At 49.1% G+C, this 19,695-nt stretch overlaps 2 protein-coding genes and 1 non-coding gene across 3 annotated transcripts in view; all 3 read left to right on the top strand.

Annotated features, from left to right (window-relative positions):
* Window positions 1–17,525, top strand: part of YARS1 (tyrosyl-tRNA synthetase 1) — a 30,167-nt gene extending 12,642 nt beyond the window's left edge. Inside the window, exons 5-13 of the mRNA XM_056123438.1 lie at window positions 1,388–1,468; window positions 5,519–5,611; window positions 7,118–7,253; window positions 8,483–8,568; window positions 11,857–11,992; window positions 12,868–12,965; window positions 13,945–14,138; window positions 14,649–14,790; window positions 16,731–17,525. Of these exons, the coding sequence (XP_055979413.1) occupies window positions 1,388–1,468; window positions 5,519–5,611; window positions 7,118–7,253; window positions 8,483–8,568; window positions 11,857–11,992; window positions 12,868–12,965; window positions 13,945–14,138; window positions 14,649–14,790; window positions 16,731–16,841 (1,077 nt within the window). The 3' untranslated portion in view covers window positions 16,842–17,525. The remainder of the gene's footprint in view (window positions 1–1,387; window positions 1,469–5,518; window positions 5,612–7,117; window positions 7,254–8,482; window positions 8,569–11,856; window positions 11,993–12,867; window positions 12,966–13,944; window positions 14,139–14,648; window positions 14,791–16,730) is intronic.
* On the top strand, window positions 2,750–2,886 carry LOC130032213 (small nucleolar RNA SNORA70). The gene has a single exon (XR_008793767.1). It is a non-coding gene; the product is annotated as a small nucleolar RNA SNORA70 (small nucleolar RNA).
* LOC130031913 (60S ribosomal protein L10-like) lies at window positions 2,774–3,342 on the top strand. The gene has a single exon (XM_056123476.1). The coding sequence runs from the start codon at window positions 2,948–2,950 to the stop codon at window positions 3,248–3,250; it is 303 nt and encodes a 100-aa protein (XP_055979451.1). The 5' UTR covers window positions 2,774–2,947; the 3' UTR covers window positions 3,251–3,342.
* Window positions 17,526–19,695: the final 2,170 nt, after the last annotated feature.

The raw sequence follows: 19,695 nt of genomic DNA, 5'->3' as shown, positions 1-19,695 counted from the left end.
TTCTCCACTAGAATGTCAGCCTTCTAAATGCATAGATTAGTCTTGACTCTTTTTTTATTATTATTATTCTTTTTTTCTGTTTGTTTTTGGGCCACATCAGTAGTGCTCAGGGCTTATTCCTGCCTCTGCACTCAGGGATCAATCCTGACGGGGCTTGGGAGACCATCTGGGGTTCTGGGGATTGAATCCGGGTCAGCCACATGCAAGACAAGCACCCTTCTCTCTCCATTCCCGATATTTAAAAATTTTTAACCTATAATACCCATGTGTTGGAGCAATAGCACAGTGGGTAGGGCATTTGCCTTGCACGCAGCCGACCCCGGCCAACCTGGGTTCAATTCCTTCACCCCTCTCAGAGAGCCCGGCAAGCCACCGAGAGTATTACGCCCGCATGGCAAAGCCTGGCAAGCTACCTGTGACATATTCGATATGCCAAAAACAGTAACAATAAGTCTCACAATGATGACATTATGGGTGCCCACTAGAGCAAATCGATGAACAACGGGAGGACAGTGCTACAGTGGTACCCACATGAAATGCTGTTCATGACAGGCATTCAGCAAATGTTTATGCAGCTCTTGAGGCCAGCAGGGAAGCTGAAAGGTACACATGTTCTTCCTGACTGTACCATTTGAAAAAATCTAATGACTTTGGGGCTGGAGCAATAGCACAGCGGGTAGGGCATTTGCCTTACACGCAGCCGACCTGGGTTCGATTCCCAGCATCCCATATGGTCCCCCGAGCACCACCAGGAGTAATTCCTGAGTGCATGAACCAGGAGTAACTCCTGTGCATTGTCGGGTGTGACCCAAAAAAAAAAAAAGAAAAGAAAAAATCTAATGACTTTGGGGCCAGAGTGATAGCAAGTGGGTAGGGAGTTTATCTTGCATGTGGCCACCAGAGTTTGATCCCAGTATCCCATGTGGTCTCCTGAGCACCACCAGGAGTGATTCCTGAGTGCAGAGCCAGGAATGACCCCTGAACATTGCTGAATTTGGTCAAACACACCCCACCCCTACAACCTCCTGCTGCCACCAAATAAAAATCTAGTGACTTTAGAAAGTTTCTGATTTCCAATGAATCTAATCAAAGCAGATAGAGTGTTAACTAGAATTCATCTGTCCCACAGGGACTGGGAGGGGTGGGGGGTGGGGTTTTATTAGGGTACTTCATGGTAAAAAAAAAAAAAGTATTGGTAAAGGGAAATGTGTTTGATATTTGCATGACTGAGACCTAAACCTGAAAGCTTTGTAACCTTTCCCACGGTGATTCAATAAATTAAAAAAAAAAAAAAAAAAAAATTTAAAAAAAAAAAAAAAGAAAGTTTCTGATTTCAAATCATAGAAGAATTCCAGTAGAATTTATGTCCATGTGTTTCCTTCCACAGGCCTTGGATGAAGAGTATTTGAAAGTTGATGCCCAGTTTGGAGGCGTTGATCAGAGAAAGATTTTCACCTTTGCAGAAAAGGTTAGTGTCCTCTTGCCCATCTTTTTTTCTTTTGAGCCTCAAGGTATGCAGTTAAAGTGTTTTGAGTGTGCCCGTTTCACACATCATAATCATGTGGTAGTTACTGTTCTCCCTGTTTCACAGATGAGAAAACTGAGGTGTATAGAGTAAGAATCACTGTGACTGCCAGGAATTAGTTTTCAAATCTGTCTGATGTTAAAGACTATGCTCAGGAGCTGGAGCAACAGCACAGCGGGTAGAGCATTTGCCTTGCACACGGCTGACCCGGGTTCGATCCTCAGTATCCCATATGGTACCCTGAGCACCGCCAGGAGTAACCCCTGTGTATCTTCGGGTGTGACCCATAAAGAAAAAAAAAAGGCTATGCTCTTGGGCCAGGCATGTGACTCAGCGGGAGAGCAAATTTCTTGCTTGTATGGTGCCTAGGTTTGATCCTCATTTCTGAGAAAAAATAAATTGTCAAATTACTGGGGCCAGAGAGATGACTCAGTGGTTGAGTGTGCGCATTGCATGCAGGAGCTCAGGTTCAATCTCCAGCAGCACCTGGTGCCCGAAGTACCACCAGGAGTCAACCCAGCTCTCCACCCGCCTCTCCCCCCACCCCCCTCCCGGAACATAGCCCTGAGTTCTGTCCGGTATAGCCCCAGAATAATAACAAATATTTTCTTGGAGCCAGAGAGATAGTATAGATGGTACAAGGGTAGGGCACTTGTACACAGTCAAACCCTGTTCATCCCTAGCATTCCATATGGTCCCTGAGCCCTGCCAGGAGTGATCCCTGAGTACAGAGCCAGGAGTAAACCCTGAGAACCGCCCAGGTGTGGCCCAAACACAAAAAAAAAACAAAAAAAATTTATTTGAACGTGATTTTCAGCAGCTTGACTTATGTTTTCCACTATAGTTTGTATCTATTCTGCTTGGATTTTTCTGGGCTTCTTAGATCTGTAAGTTGACATTTTCCTTCTTTCTTTCTTTCTTTCTTTCTTTCTTTCTTCCTTTCTCTCTCTCTCTCTCTCTTTTTCTTTATTAAAGTAGTCTTTTGGTTTTAGTTGTTTGTTTTGTTTTGGGGTCACACCGGGTCGGTGGTCGGGACTTACTCCTGGTTCTGTCCTCAGAGATCACTCCTGACAGTCTTTGGAGACCATGTGTGGTGCTGGGGATCAAACCTAGGTTGGCCCTACTCGTTCTACTATCATTATGTCTTATGTCCCCCAAAATAGGTTTTGTTTGTTTGTTTGCTTGGGTTTTTTGTTTGTTTGTTTGTTTTAAGAAATTTACTTAGTGCAGCCAATTAAGCCGACCGTGCTCTCTGCCCCGTGGGGCCCGGTGTGCAATGGCTGCCGACAGCGAGCAGCTCCTGGGTAGTGTACGCAGCCTGTGCCTTGTACGGGCTGTGAGAAGGGACCCTGGACACAGCCCTTTGTCCTGCTCGTTCCTGTCTGCTCTCACACTGGCCTCCATCTCAGGCTCCAAACAGGCATGCGGGGGGCCTTCGGAAAGCCCCAGGGCACGGTGGCCAGGGTCCACATTGGCCAGGTCATCATGTCCATCCGCACCAAACTGCAGAACAAGGAGCATGTGATTGAGGCTCTCCGCCGGGCCAAGTTCAAGTTTCTTGGTCGTCAGAAAATCCACATCTCCAAGAAGTGGGGTTTTACCAAGTTTAATGCGGATGAGTTTGAAGACATGGTAGCGGAGAAGCGACTCATCCCAGATGGTTGTGGCGTCAAATACATCCCCAACCGTGGGCCTCTGGACAAGTGGCGGGCACTGCATTCCTGAGAGCCTTGGAGCAGTGCCCTCCAGTCCCTGTTCCCCACCCCAGCACTCAAGCGCCCCATCCCACCCACCACAATAAAACCTGGTTCTTAATCAAAAAAAAAAAAGAAATTTACTTAGAGAAATGTGAGGGGAGAAAAAGAGAGAGAGACATGTTCAAGAGAGGATATGGGCTTCTCTAAAGGGAAAGAAAGCCTGTGAGTTGACATTTTCATCAAACCTGGAAAATAGTCCACTTAAGTTCGACCTCTTAATCATGACCCACATGTTCTGTTTTCCTTTTGTTGTTCCTGCTGTACTTAGACTTTTCTTCAAGTGCACTAGTCCTATCTTCTGTGAAATATAGCTAGCATTTTATTGTGTCATTTGGTTCTTTTTTGTAGATTCCAGTTCTGTTCTACAATTTTCAATCTTATGCCAGGCATATAATACAGTGGACAGGGTGCATGTCTTTGCGTATTTGACGTAGATTCCATCCCTGGCACCTCATATGGTCCCCTGAAATCCACCAGGGATGATCCCTGAGCACAGAGTAAGTCCTGAGCACTGCCAGTTGTGCCCCCCAAACATGAGAGAAATAATTCTCGCTCTTATCTACATTTAGTTCATCTTCTCTCTTTTTTTTTTTTTTTTTGGCTTTTTTGGGTCATACCTGGAGATGTTCAGGGGTTACTCCTTGCTCTGCACTCGCCATCACACCTTGAAGTACTTGGAGAAACCAGGGGATTGTACCCAGGTTTTCTGTGAGGCGCTTTACCTGCTGTACTATAACTTCAACCCCCACCAGTTATTTTGACATCTTGATTTGTATAATCCAATATCTGAGCTGCTTCTGGATTTGTTCTTGACTGTTTTGACAGTTGGGCACTTTTTTTCTGCTTCTCAATTCTGGTTGTTTCATTGTACCAAAGACTTTAAAGCATTTATGTTGTAGAGGTTCAAGACTGTTTATAGAGTGCTTTCTTTTCTGTAGGCTGTCAGATCACCTCAATACTTACAGGAATGGTTTTTGCCTTTGAATAGATCTTTTTCACTTTTATCCTCCCTCCTATGGCCTAATCTTTCTGGGGTTTCACACAGATCTTGGAGTACTTATCAAGTACTCTTTTAGAACTAAACTTTAGTCTAGTTCCCAACCACTGCCCAGCATCTGAGTTTTCTGCTCAGATCTAGTGTCCAGCCTCCCAGAACCCTCATCCAGGAAGCTGAGCTCCTAAGGTCTCTTCATTTGCTTGTATGACATTGAGATAGTAAATCAGTGTAGACATTTTGCTTGTTTTTTTTTTCCTTTTTGAATCACACCCGGCGACGCACAGAGGTTATTCCTGGCTCTGCACTCAGGAATTAGTGCTCAGGCAACCATATGGGATGCTGGGAATTGGACTTGGGTTGGCCGTATGCAAGGCAAATGCCCTACCCGCTGTGCTATTGCTCTAGCCCCTTGCTTGGGTTTTTGGAGGGAACTCTTCTCTCTAGGACCTTCTCAGAATCAAACAACTGTTCTCTGCTTCATTTCTTTTCCTAATTTGAAAAAATTGGCCTCATGGAGAAAACCAGGGTGAGTATGGTGCCACCTGGGTTTCCCCTCTCTCAGATTTGTGATTCTACACTAGTTTCTACTGAGATGCCTTCAAGTTATCATTTTATATGTTCTCAGCTTATTTTGTTTTATTTTGAGGCCACACCTGTTGGTGCTCAGGGCTTACTCCTGGCTCAGTGTTTAGGGATCACTCCTGGCAGGGATGAGGGACCATATAGGGAGCCAGGAATACAATTCAGGTTAGCTGTCTATAAGGAAAGTGCCTTAACTGCTGTACTATCAGTCCAGTTCCTGTTTTCCACTTTTATAGTTGTGTTTAGTGGAACTACACATCCAACAGCTTCATTTTGTAAATCCAACAAAAACAGTATGGGAAAAAATTTTCATATTATAATCACTATTGAAAAGTTACAAACAGTAGGACAAAGAGATTGGAGGGGGACTGGAATGATAGTACAGTGAGTAGTGCACTTGCCTTGTATGCAGCTGACTTGGCTGGGTTCAATCCCTGCTACCCCATATAGTCCCGTGAGCACTGCCAGAAGTGATCCCTGAGCACAGAGACAGAAATAGGCCCTAAGTACCACCAGGTGTGGGCCCCCCCCCCCAAGAAAATATTGAAAGGTCAATCTCAAACTGCTAATTTTCTGCTCAGATTAGAAGAGATTGGGGCACTGAGAAGGAATTTATACTAATCATCTTCTTTTGTGTGTTTCTTTCTAATCCTTTAGTACCTCCCTGCACTTGGCTACTCGAAACGGGTCCATCTAATGAATCCCATGGTTCCAGGATTAACTGGAAGCAAAATGAGTTCTTCAGAAGAGGTAGGTTGCCAACTGATTAAATTTAGAAATCAACAAGAGATAGGGAGAAAAGGATGCAAAACAGTAGTAACGTGGCTGACTAGAATTCTCAGATACTTGAGTTGGAATTGTCATAATTCATAAATTGTCATAAATGGTCAGCCAGTCATAGATGGTCAGCGAGTTAGTTCCGGTGGTTCTTGAGGACTGAAGGACACGGAAGTAGTCTTCATAGAATCCAAACATAATTTTAAGCATTTTTTTCTGCTACTGATGGTGCAGACAAAATAATTTTTTCACTCATAGAATCGTGATATGGTCTGTCTTGGGGCCGAAGTGATAGTACAGCAGATAGTGCATTTGCCTTGCATATGGCCAACCTGGGTTCAATCCCTGGCATCCCATATAGTCCCCCTGAACACCGCCAGGAGTAATTCCTGAGTGCAGGCCAGGAGTAACCCCTGAGCATTGCTGGATGTGACCCAAAAAGCCAAATAAATAAAAGTTCTGTCTTATTGGGTGTGAGAAAGCTAGTACAGTACATAAAAAACAAAAAGAAATAAAAACAAAAGTGCCTGGTGCAACCCCACTAGTTTTGGTTTATTATAGGTCTAATATAGTAAATAACCCCCAGGTGATATTTAGTTACATGGACTAGAATTTGGTAATAACTCAAAAAGCAGTCATTCAAATTCACTCACTTTAAAAAAAAAAAGTGTGTATGTGTATGTGTGTGTAATTATTTTTTTATGGGCATGGGGGTTAGAACACCCAGCAATGCTCAGGGCTTAGTCCTGGCTCTGTGCTCAGTAATCACTCCTGCTAAGACTCAGGGATGATACGTTGTGGTGCTGAGATCAGTTCCATATCAGCTTTTTTTTTTTTTGATTTTTGGGTCACACCAGCGATGCACAGGGGTTACTCCTGGCTTTTCACTCAGGAATTACTCCTGGTGGTACTCTGGGGAAGGGGAGGGGGGACCATATGGGATGCTGGGAATCGAATCTGGGTTGGTTGTGTGCAAGGCAAACGCCCTACCCACTGTGCTATCACTCCAGTCCCTCCATATCAACCTTGTGCAAGGCAAGCACCCTACTTAGAATGCCATCTCTCTGGCCCTTTAAAACATTTTTCTTTTTTACAAGGGTTAAACCTTACATGCTGCCACTTCAGCCGAGCCTGGTTCTATCCCCAGCATATGATCCACAAAGCACCCTCTGGAGTGATCCCTGAGCACAGTCAGGAGTAAGCGTTCATTCCTCCCAGTGTGGCTCAAAAACAAAAAAGGAAAATCACTACTCTAGACAAGGCCTGGGAAGATCAGAAAAATGAAAGGAGGTTTTGGTGGTGATTGTGGTGAGGGTTGATAATAGTGTAAGGCACGGTGTGTTCCTCATGCTGATTCTGATTTTGCTAAAGTTGTTTAGTGTTTAAATATTTGTTTAAAAAAAAAAAGTGAACCAGATTAGCTGGGCATATTTCCCACTTCCAACCACAAGAGGTCCTCTTCTACTCCATGGCTTCTAGGAGTCCAAGATTGATCTCCTTGATCGGAAGGAGGATGTGAAGAAAAAACTGAAGAAGGCCTTTTGTGAGCCAGGGAATGTGGAGAACAATGGGGTTCTGTCCTTCATCAAGCATGTGCTCTTTCCCCTTAAGTCTGGTAAGACCCTCTGTTCTTCTCGGGGCTGGAAACAGCAAGCCTGCTCCTCCGCTCATTCTTAGTGCCCATCTCTCCAGTGCTCCCAGATGACTGAATTGGGGAGCAGTTAGTTGTCCTGGTATGCATGACCAGTTTTGCAGCGCTAGGGGTGGAACCTAGGACCTGACACATGCAAGGCGAGTTTCCTACCGTGCCATCCCCAGCCCTACCAGGGGAGATTCTAAGTGGGGCAAGGAAAGTAGAAATGAGGGTGAGGGCAGGCATGTTGAACTATAAGAACTAAAAGAAAAAAAAGTGTGGAAGATCTCATCCTTCTCCTTGAGCTTAAAAATAGAAACAGTAAAATGGGCCAAAGAGACAGTATTGGGGCTCAGGCACTTGCTAGAATCCTGCTGACTCCACTTCAAATCCCTGGTGCCACAGATGGTCCCCCAAGCATTGCCAAGGGTCACACCTGAGCACAGTGGGGTGTGACCCAAATCCCTTCCCCATCCCACTCCCTGAAAAGAAAAATAAAATGGGACCACAGGGACAGTTCAAAAGGCTGGAACACGTGCTTTGCTAGAAAGAGCCTCAAGTTCAGCCCCTGGCACCACTGGGTGCCAAGCACTGCTTATATCACTCACACACACACATACACACAGAGTCATGCTTGCGTTCTCTCTCTCTCTCTCTCTCTCTCTCTCTCTCTCTCTCTCTCTCTCTTTCTCTTTCATTCACACACATACCAACAGTTCAAAAACAAGAAAATATAGCAAAGTTCAAAATATGGGCTGGAGTGATAATACAATGGGTAAGTTCTTGCCTTGTATTTAACTGACCCGTGTTCCATCCCCAATATCCTGCATTTTCCCCTGAACCCCATCAGGAGTGATCCCTGAGCGTAGAGCCAGGAATAAGCCCTGAGCACTGCCAGGTATGGCCCCAAAACCAAAAAATAAATTGGGGCCAGAGCGATAGTACAGTGGGTAACAGTCAGTCTTGCCTTGCACACAGTCAACCTGGGTTCAATCCCTGGCATCCCATATGGTTCCCTGTGCATCACCAGGAATGATTCCTGAGTACAGAGCCAGGAGTAACAACCCTGAGCATTACCATGTATGGCCCCAAAAGAAAACTAATTAAGTCAAAAGTTCAAAATACATGGTAGAAACTATAAATGCATTTGGACTTGTGATGCTCACTGCCATTATTAATGAGTTTGTTGGTGTGGATCCTTTTTCTTCCAGAGTTTGTAATCCTTCGAGATGAGAAATGGGGTGGAAATAAAACCTACACAGCTTATTTGGACCTGGAAAAAGACTTTGCTGATGAGGTAATCCCAGAGGGTTTTCATCCTGAGAAACCTCTCCATCTTGCTCTGACTGAGGTTCTAATTATGTGCCTTAAAGCTCTGGTTGGGTTTTGTTTTTTTCTGGTCTACCAAGCAGTGCTCAAGGGCTGGGGATCACTCTCAGCTAACTGGACTAGACAGTTTCAACATTGGGGCCCAGTAGTGCTGGGAACATCACAGCTTTCCTAGAAAGAGCCTCAAGTTCAGCCCCTGGCACCACTGGGTGCCGAGCTGGTGCTGAACTTGAGCATCACCTGGTGATGCTTGGTGATGCTTGACACATACACATATTCCAAAAGTGGCACTGTGGTACCGGTGATCCAGCTGGGGTCCTTGTGCATGTAAAGCTTGTACCCCTGACTCCTGCGCTCTCTCCCTGGCCCTGCCAGATTGTGTCTTGATACTTTCTGTTAATGGTTTAGAAGAGGATTGGGAGGTTTATAGATTAGATGGGGAAATGGCACAAGCCATTATATTGATGCCCTGATAACTCTCCAGAGGCCTTAACTGAGAATGAAGGACCAAACCAATAAGATGTAAACCTGTAGTACAGCAGGTAGGGCATTTACCTTGTATGCAGCTGACCCAGTTTTAATCCCTGACACCCCATATGGTCCCATGAGCCCCTCCAGGAGTGATCCCCAAGAACAGATTTAGGAGTAAGTCCTGAGCACCACTGGTTGTGACCTGAAAGACAAAACCATAGTAAAAAGAGCTTCTGGGAGCTAACTCCAAGCATCAACAGCATCATTGCCCCGACATCAAGCCTGCAGAGCCAGAAGTAGCCCCCAGAGCCAGGCGTGACCCCAAAACAGAAGAATCACAACAAAGAGACACAATTATAGAAGATTGAACTCAAGGATACTACTTATTTCCAAAGTTTTTACCAAAGACTTAGTAGGTGTTTGTATTAAACGCCATGCTGGGAACAGGCATTAAAAGGAGGTTTAAGGGCTGGAGAGGTAGCTCAATGGGCTATGTATATGTTTTTCACACAGGAGATCTGGATTCAGTTCCCGGTGTCACATTGTCCCCAAGCACCACCCTGAGCAACCTGACAACCTGAGCACAAAGCAAGAAGTAGCCCCTATATGAGGCTCTAGTTATGGTTCAAATGTATTCCTCCCTCCACCACACATACACACAAAAAATGAGTAACGGACTGGGGAGATAGCTTAAAGGTCTGGAGCTCAGAGCATGCCGGAGCCCCAAGTCTGAGGCCCAGCTTTGCATGGTTCCCTGGGCATCACTAGGTGTGGCCCAAAAAACACACATACACACACACACACACACCCCAAAAGGATTAAATCCTCATGAAACACACACACACACACACTCTCTCTCTCTCTCTCTCTCTCTCTCTCTCTCTCTCACACACACACACACACACACACACACACATACTCACACACACACTCCAAAAGGATTAAATCCTCGTGAAGTGCTCTCTGTCTGTCTGTCTGTCTGTCTGTCTGTCTCTCTCTCTCTCTCTCTGTCACACGCACGCACGCTTGCATGCATGCACGTACGCAAACATTCCAAAAGGATGAAATCCTCATGGAGCTCATTGTCCAATAGGAGAAGCATCCATGTAAGGGCTGAGACCTATACATGGTGAAGAAAGAAACAGGATTTGATGGCCTGTCTGAGAAGGCTTTGGGGCAATATAACATACAAACACTACTTCACTTGAAAATTAGGAATTCCTGAGGAAATCTGTAAGGTAATAAATATATCAGACATGAGTAAGTGATGCAACATGTGAAGCATCAGAACACATGGTTTGATTTGTGCCTAAAATTTGAGGTGGTGAGGCCAAAGAAAGCGTACAGCGGGTAGGGTACTGGCCTTGCACACAACCAACCCAGGTTCCATCCCCTACATCCCATGTAGACCCCTGCGTAATCGCCAGGAGTAATTCCTAAGTGCAGAGTTAACAGTTATCCCTGAGCATCACCAAGTATGGCCCAAAAACAAAAAAAAAAATTAAAAAGTTGAGATGGGGCCTGGGGACATAGTGCCAGTGGTTCAATCCCTGAGCTCAGTCCCCTGCAGCACATGGTCCCCTGAGTACCACCAAATGCAGCCCCTATAAAAATATATATATAAGGGCTGTGAATATGACTTGGTGATAAAGCACATGCCTTGTACATGTAAGTCTTGGATCCCCAGCACTACTAAAACTGTAATAGTGAAATATATAAAATATGAAATGGAGCATTGTGGGAGAAATGGGCAGAGCCAGGCCATTAAGACAAAATAGTAATGAATATGGCTAATAAAATGGGATTTCTTATTTACAACTTGCTGGGGCTGTGAGAAATGTTACACAAAGAGCTTTTTTTGGATTTGGTTCAGGAGCTGGTTCTTGCTCGGTGCTCAGGGGTCTGTGTGATGCTCGGGTTTGAATTAGGGGCTCCCACATGAAAGCCCAGCTTCCAGCCCTTTGAGCCATCTCCATAGCCGTTCTTGAGCCTTGACCTGAGTCATCAGAAGTACAGCGCCAGAGAAATATAGTATCAGTCAAATCAAAGAGTTGACAGTCTGTTCTGTTCTCCATTGTGCTGACTGTGTTTGGGGTCATGTGTCCCACCCTGGACTCACTTTCATCTGATTTGAGCATCTGAAATGTTGGCAGGATGTGGGTCCTGTGAGAGGAGCAGGCTCGGACCCTGTCACCAAAGCACAGGTGAAAGAAGGGCATTTGCCCTGCACATGGTCCATCTGGGCTGGAGCGATAGCACAGTGGGTAGGGCTTTTGCCTTGCACACAGCCAACATGGCCGACCCAAGTTCGATTCCTCCGCTCCTCTCGGCCAGCTACCCAGTATCGCGCCCCCACGGCAAAGCCTGGTAAGCTACCCGTGTCGTATTCGATATGCCAAACACAGTAACAACAAAGTCTCACAATAGAGACGTTACTGAGCCCGCTCGAGAAAATTGATGAACAACGGGAGGACAGTGACAGTGAGTGATGGTCCATCTGGGTTCAATCCCCAGCACCCTGTATGGTCCCCTCTACCCAACCAGGAGTGATCCCTCCTGAGCACAGAGCCAAAAGGAAGCCCCAATATCCCCCACAAAAAAAAAAAATGTAAGTATAGACTTGACCATGGGCTGGGGATGTAGCTTGGGTGGGGCACACACTTGACTCTGTGTGAGAGGTCCTGTGTAGAAGCCCAGTCAAGTGCGACCGTGTGGCAGCAGTGACAGGAAAAACAGCACTGGGGTGGACCCTGGACCTCATTGCATCTGCTGTGTGCGTTTTCAGATTGTCCACCCCGGGGACCTGAAGAATTCCGTTGAAGTCGCCCTGAACAAGTTGCTGGATCCCATCCGAGAAAAGTTTAATACCCCTGCCCTGAAGAAACTGTCCAGTGCCGCCTACCCAGAACCCTCAAAGCAGAGTAAGGCCAGCACCCAACGGGAGTCATGGGGGGCCACAGAGCCAGGGCATCTGAATGAGGCAGAGGATGTTAGACCCCAGGGCCTCCTGGAGTGGAACTTGGGTCATCATGATGTTGACCCATGTGAGCAAGTGCTCACGTGCCCGGGCCACTGCTGCTGAGAGCCATCCCCCGGGACCCTGGCCTCTGTTCACTAAACCCAGTTAAAGGCACCAGTTGGGTCAGACTGAGAGGGTGGCCCCAGGGCCTTACTCCTGGGGTGTCTGCTCTGTCACTGCTTCCACCCCTGCAACTCTGATTTACCCCGTTCCCTATCCCTGATGTAGAACAGTAACATTGATAGTTTAGCATAGCGTTTCTGGGGGCCTGATATGGGCCCCAGGATAGTCTGAAGGGGCCACAGGAAGGTAATTGTGTTGATGAGGGGTCATGGTATGAGAAGAGGGAGCCAGCCAATAGGACTTGGGGAGGGGGAGAGGCCACAGGGAAGAAACAAGGTGGAAGTAGGCCAGCGTTGGAAAACGATTACAGCGCACTGGTCTAGTGTGACCTTGGGAGAAAGACCAAGCAGGTTTGTCCAGAATGCAGGTCAGGGGCAGCTAAGGGCGGCAGAGCCAGCACAGCGCCGGCTGTTCACTTGCCCTCTCTGGCCTGGTCACGGGGAAGAGGCCAGGTGGAAATCGGGGTGTGTCACTTTCAAAGGTGGATGCCCGACTTTTCCAGGAGAATGACCCCTAGATTAGGGAGGGTGGGGCGCTCCTAAACTAAATCCTGCCGGATCTCAGTGTCCTTGAGGTGGTATCAACTGTTGACTTCGCTTAGGGAAAGATAGAAAGTTCTGACACGCCCCCTTCCCCGGTTCTTTTCCTTCCCAGAGCCCACTGCCAAAGGCCCTGCCAAGAATTCAGAACCAGAGGAGGCCATCCCGTCCCGGCTGGATATCCGTGTGGGGAAAATCCTGAGTGTGGAAAAGGTACTGGCTTTTTACCATATCCTGGAGAGGAGGGGCAGGGGCAGGTTTGTGTGTTTCCATCTGGAGGAAACTCGGCCTGGGGTGGGAAGTAACGCCACTGGGGTCATATCGCAAGTCAGAGCCAGGCACCCAGTGCCGCCTCCGGGCTTCTCCATTTGCTGTCTCTGGACCTTGGACAGCCGGACACAGCCAGGAGGAGGAGCGGATGTTAGTCAGGAACTTGTTGATGTATTAAATCCGGTCTGATGCGCTCACCTGGTGCACACCCAACTTGTGTGGACTAGCTGCAGGTTTGGATCGGCCACTTTGCTCTCCAGCACACACACATACACACACACACACACACACACACACACACACACCACCCCCACTCCTTCTGAAAATGGTGAAAGAAGGGCTTCTTTTTACCAGAGACAGAAAGTTAGGCACCATTGTTCTGATTGTTCTGGGTTCTTGATTTGCTCCATGTTCTGTGGACCTGACCATCAAAAGACTACCTGGAGAAGCGAGAGCGATAGAATAGCAGGCAGGGCACTTGCCTTGTCTGCAGCACACCCAGGTTCAATCCCTGGCATCCCGTATGGTCTCCCAAGCCCACCAGGAGTGATCCTTAAGCACTTCCAGGTCTGGCCCCAAAACAGAGCGAGGCTACTTTGAAATAACACTGTCACTTCAGCTAATGAGGCCTGCAGCTTCTCTCCAGGCTCTTTTCTGCCTTGGACTGAGCTGATGTGCACATGATCATAATGGTAGCTAGACTGGGTAGATGAATCACCAGCTCTTAAATAGAAAGTGGGGCTCATTTTCCTTACTCCTGACCCTATCTTATCGTAGCATGAACCTTCAAAGCCTGTTCTGCTTTTGCTCCCTGGGACCTGGATAGAGAGTTCATTCTACAGGGTCCTCTGGGGCCATGGGGAAGGGGCAGTCAGGTCTCGGGCTGCGTTCTGCTCTCACATGCCCTGTCTCTTGCTGGCAGCACCCTGATGCAGACAGCCTGTACGTGGAGAAGATTGATGTGGGGGAAGCCGAGCCCCGGACTGTGGTGAGCGGCCTGGTGCAGTTTGTACCCCAGGAGCAGCTCCAGGACAGGCTGGTGGTGGTTCTCTGCAACCTGAAACCACAGAAGATGAGAGGAGTGGAGTCCCAGGGCATGCTCCTGTGTGCCTCTGTGTGAGTCAGGGCAGGGGGCGCAGATGAATCTGGGGAGGCCCAGGAAAGGGGAAAGCTGACTGAGACAGTGCCCCTCTCCCTGCCAGGTGGAAGGCCCAAAAATTCACAAGCACCACAAATGAACGTTTGTTTAGTCTAATCGCCCAGAAATCAAGGGTTCCCTGTGTGCAGGCCCAACACTCACTACTAGGAAGAGGCAGAACCAAGATTCAAAACAAGTTCTGAGGGCCCGGAGCGATAGCACAGCGGGTAGGGCATTTGCCTTGCACACAGCCAACCCGGGTTCGATCCCCGGCATCCCATATGGTCCTCCAAGCACTGCCAGGAGTAATTTCTGAGCGCAAAGCCAGGAATAACCTCTGAGCATTGCTGGGTGTGACCATTCCACAAAAAAAAAGAAGTAGATGCCCTAAGTTGTGTTAGGGTCTCCACATAACTGCCCTAATACTTGGTCATCCATGGCAGCTGGAGGTTCACTAGCCTCACCCTGTCCTTCTTGTGTCCTCCCAGAGAAGGAGCAAGCCGTATGGTTGAGCCTCTGGACCCTCCTGCGGGCTCTGCCCCCGGCGAGAGAGTATTCGTGAAGGGCTATGAGAAGGGCCAGCCAGATGAGGAGCTCAAGCCCAAGAAGAAAGTCTTCGAGAAGTTGCAGGTAAAAAAACTGCCCTTGTTCCCTCTTACCTGGGCTCCTGAGCTATGCCTTGACCACTGCGCTTTCCCGAAGTGCCTGGCCCCTCCTGCTTCAGTCCCGGCACGTGCACTGCACCCTGACTATGGTAGGACCCGGTGGGAGGTACTTGAGTGACTGGAGCAATAGCACAGCGGGTAGGGTGTTTGCTTTGCACTTGGCCTACCCGGGTTCGATTCCCAGCATCCCATATGGTCCCCCGAGCACTGCCAGGAGTGATTCCTGAGTGCAGAGCCAGGAGTGATTCCTGAGTGCAGAGTCAGGAGTAACCCCTGAGCATCGCCAGGTGTGACCCAAAAAGCGAGAAAAAAAAAAAAAGGTACTCGCGTCTGGTCCGATTTTAATCCTGTGGCAGGAGGTGACCACCAGGGTTCATGTCAGGGTGCCTAAGACCACAGGAGCTCCAGGAGTGCTGGAGCCAGGATCAGATCCTTCTGGCACCCCTCCCACTCATCAGGACCCAGGTGGATTCACTTTCCCTTAGACCTCTAGCTTTGACCCACCTCTGGCCTGTGATTCCTGAATTACTTCAGTCAACAAATCTGGAGTCCAGAGACCAGAGCAATAGTACAGTAGGTAGGGCATTTGCCTGGCACACAGCCAACCCAGGCTCAATCCCCAGCAGCCTGTATGGTCCACAAAGCCCACCAGGAGTGATCCCTGAGCATAGAGCCAGGAGTAAGCCCTGAGCACCACCAAGTGTGACCCAAAAACAAAAACAAATCAGGAGTTTCGGAGATACATGTCAGACGTGCTCTTGGTTCTTGGGCTATCCGAGTGAATAGAGCAGCAACAATTAACTGTGCCAATGGAACTAGCAATGGCCAATGTGACCCTTCTAGCCAGTATCGTTATTAGGGTGTGGACAGGAAATTCCATCTTCAGCCTCCTGCATGTGGCACTGTAGCCCTGTAGCACTGTCCTCCCGTTGTTCATCGATTTGCTCAAGCGGGCCCAGTAACGTCTCCGTTGTGAGACTAGTTGTTACTGTGTTTGGCATATCGAATATGACACAGGTAGCAGGCTTTGCTGTGCGGGTGAGATACTCTCCGTAGCTTGCCGGGCTCTACAAGAGGGGTGGAGGAATTGAACTCGGGTCGGCCTGGTTGGCTGCATGCTAGGCAAACGCCCTACCCGTGGCGAGCCTGCGGGACGCTGCGGTGCCCACCCGCCATCGCGCCCCCTGCATGTGGCGAATGACTGTTTTCTCTCTTTCTGTTTTTCCAGGATGGTTTTTGTTGGTTTTGTTTTGGGGCCACCTCCAGCTGTGCTTAGGCCTTTCTCCTGGCTCTGTACTCAATTGTCACTCCTGGAGGAACTCAGGGACCTTGTGGGATGGCAGGGATCAAGTCGGGTCCGCTTCATGCAAAGCAAATGCCCTGCCTGCCCTCTGTGTGTGTATGTGTGTGTGTGAGTCAACACAGTGATACTCAGGAGTTACTTCTGGCTCTGCACTCAGTAGTTCCTCCTAGCAGTGCTCAGGGGAATTTATGGGATGCCACGGATCAAACCCAGGTTGGCCACATGCTGGGCAAGTGGCCTGCCTGCTGTGCTCTGCCTCTTAAGCCATTTCCCAACCCCTCGAAGCTATGTCCTTAACTGAGGCCTTACAGAGGATTTACCAGTTAGAGGAGCAGGGAGCCAGAGAGATAGTATAACAGGTAGGCTGCTTGACTCCGGTTTGATCCCTAGATCCCATATGGTGCCTGGAACCCTGCCAGGATTGACCCCTGAGCACAGTTAGGAGTAAGCCTTGAGCACCGCTGGGTGTGGTCCCCAAAACAGAGGAACAGCTTTTGGGAAGTGCTGTCTTAGAGAAGTTGCATCAGCTTCCCAGTCATAGTGAGACCTCTTTTCTCACAGACTCTCCACCATTTCGCTTTTTGTTCATTTACATTTTCCAGGCTGACTTTAAAATTTCTGAGGAATGCATCGCACAGTGGAAGCAGATCGACTTCATGACCAAGCTGGGGTGCATTTCCTGTAAATCACTGAAAGGAGGGAACATTAGCTAGCCAGCCAAGCACCACCTCCTCCCGGCATTCTGATCATCTGTCAGCTGTCTCTTCCCCTCCCAGGACAATGAAGCAGGAACTTGGGGACTCTGTTGGGTGCAGAATTTGGTGAGGGGCAACTCCCCTTCCCTGGAGCCAGGGCCGTGTGGCCTCCCGGTACTCACGGGGGGCTGGGCAGGGAACATTTCTCTGTCTTCCTTTGGCAGGGAACTTGAAAATCTGGTCTCAATAGAACTCTTAGGAAAAAAGTTTGCCACAAGCCTCCTAATGGGAAAAATCTTGGTTTCCAGGTTTTTCCTAGAGTTGTTCCAGCAGCTGTGCCTCTAGCTGGGATCTGGTGCCTGAATTGGACTAATTACAGCTTCTCCCCAACAGGAAACTGTGGGATTTGGAAAGGGAAGGGAAAACAGAAACTATGGTTTACCAAGTGGTTGGCAGCCTTTTCCAGGGCTTCCCAGCCCTGAGGCTTGGCACTGGGGAAAGGGCCTACCTGAGGGCCTCTGTTACCTCCCTTGATCCTGCTAGGCGGGGCAACCCCCGGAACCAGCTGTGCCCAGTTACCATCGGAGGAGGGTGGGCAGCGGGACCTGGAGCTTTCCTCAGAGAGGGCAGGTACTTCTCCTAAAGGCTTCTCAGAATCACGAACCATTGCTCTCATGAATTCAAATAAAATGTCTGAACAAACATGTCTGTGTAGGGCTTCTCTGGGCCAGACCCACCTCACAGGAGCACTGGTCCCAAGTGCCGCTGGCATGAAGTGCTGCCCTGCTCTTCCTGGCCCGCAGAGTGGATCTCTGGTTTACCAAGTGGTTGGCAGGGCAGAGGCTGACGTCCAAAGCCCCCCCCCCCACCCCACCCCGGGCTCCTCACTGGCAAAGGCAGAGTGAATAGAATGCACCTTGAGCTCCCCAACCTTGCCCCTCAGCTCCTCCCAATGTTGAGGCCTGTGCCTAGAGGCCGCTGCAGAAAGGATGTGTACCAAGACGACCAGAGGAAGGTTGGACAGGCCCTCTGCTCCTTTCACCTTGGCCGGCCTTCTGCAGAGCTACGAGGAGCACGGCTTAGTCACAGCCCCCAAAGGTGGGATTGGGGTGGATCGAATACACTTGTGGACATTCTGCTGATCCAAAACCTACAGAACAGCCTTTTCCCTCTAAAAGTGGACCCAGCCAGAAAGCTAGCATGTGCCTTTTACAGGGGTGACCGGGTTTGATCCCAGATGTCCCATATGGATCCCTAAGCTCTGCTAGGAGTGATCCCTGAGCACCAATGGGTGTGACCCATTGGTGACCCCAAAACCAAAAAAGACACAGCAGCCATGCCAGAGAGATAGTACGGGCATTGAAGGCACCTGCTTTGCATGAGTTTCCCAGCGATGCACAGTTCTCCCGAGCACTGCTGGGTGTGCCCCCTCAGCCCCCTCCCCCCCAAAAATAAAAGACAGTAGCCACCACCATGTTTGAATTGTTTAATTAATTAACACCTTTGAAACAACTTTCTTGTGTCTCAGGCTTCAGGACAGGGAATGGATTTTAGAGACGTATCAAAGACTCAAAAATTTAAAGAAATATATATTTATATATATACTTCTCTCTTCTAACATTTTCGTGGAAATTAAAAATGAGGCTTTTGGTCTCTCCATTTGCACTAGATTAAGCTCATTAGCCCAGAGAACAAAGGAGGGTCACCTCTTCTAGACCCTCCCTTTAGACTGTCCCCATGGGTACGGAAACAAGCGGAGGATGAACTGAGAAGCAGGAGTTCAAGTGACTCGGGGCGGGGAGTTGGGGGGTGGGCGCTCTGGGCAAACCAGCGCTTACTGACCCTGTTGCTAAGTCACCGGGAATATGCCATGCAGGCCTCAGCAGTACCTTTCCGTTACCTGACGGAAGAACATTGGTTTCTAGCTACGGGAAGAAAACGGTTGGAAGGGCCGGAGTCACTGGGCCCTCGTGCCACATGCCCCGGGTCCCCAGCTCCTGTTCTGGGACAGGGCAGTCTCCCCAGGGGAGGAGATGCAGCTAAAAGGGAGGTTCCCAACCAGGACCCAGCCCAAGTCACTGCTGTGAGAGGATCAAGACGGGGTGGCAGGCACAACGCTGTGGAAGGAGGCACTAGGGCCACCCCTGCGCGGCCACGGGCCGTGGGGACACCGGCTTACCTAGACAGGTGGCACAGGCTGAACAGAGGTGTTAAAGGTCCCGGCGGGGAGCGCCAGGGCAGAGGCTGACGTCCAAAGCCCCCCACGCTCCTCACTGGCAAAGGCGGAGTGAATAGAATGCACCTTGGGCTCCCCAACCTTGCCCCTCAGCTCTTCCCAGTGTTGAGGCCTGTGCTGAGAGGCTGCTACAGAAAGGATGTGTACCAAGATGAGCAGAGAAAGGTCGGACAGGCCCTCTGCTCCTTTCACCTTGGCCGGCCTTCTGCAGAGCTACGAGGAGCACGGCTCGGTCACAGCCCCAACTGTCTCCATGTGCTATGCCCAGCCCAAGTGGAAGTAAGAGGCAGAGGCGGGGCACTGCCAAGTGCCCACTGAGATGATGTCCTACTCGGTTCTCCCACCAGAGGTTGTTCCCAAACACCCTCCTTGCATGGAGCACCTGGCAGGACTGGAAGGCAGGAGGGTGGCTGGGGGGTAAGTTGAGGCACAGGAAGGCTAACCCCACACTGCGCCTTTTGTGCTTTGGAATTCCACAACCTCAAGCCCGGGGAAGCCTGCCGGAATACAGTGACTCACCCACCTCCTGGAACCAGGAGAGTGAGCAAGTCAGATTGGAGGGAGGGGACAGTTTGGTCCCAGCTCTAGGCTGGTCATCAGGGATTGATGCTGCGGCCATGTAAACAGGCCCTTGGA

Source organism: Sorex fumeus, unplaced genomic scaffold (assembly GCF_029834395.1).
Source record: "Sorex fumeus unplaced genomic scaffold, SorFum_2.1 ptg000047l, whole genome shotgun sequence".
Lineage (NCBI taxonomy): Eukaryota > Metazoa > Chordata > Mammalia > Eulipotyphla > Soricidae > Sorex > Sorex fumeus.
The sequence above is the reverse complement of the archived record's forward strand: the minus strand, read 5'-3'. Positions and strand labels throughout refer to the sequence as shown.

Bases quoted from the DNA above. Each gene is read 5' to 3' on its own strand.
- LOC130031913 (XM_056123476.1), top strand. From the start codon at position 2,948: ATGCGGGGGGCCTTCGGAAAGCCCCAGGGCACGGTGGCCAGGGTCCAC.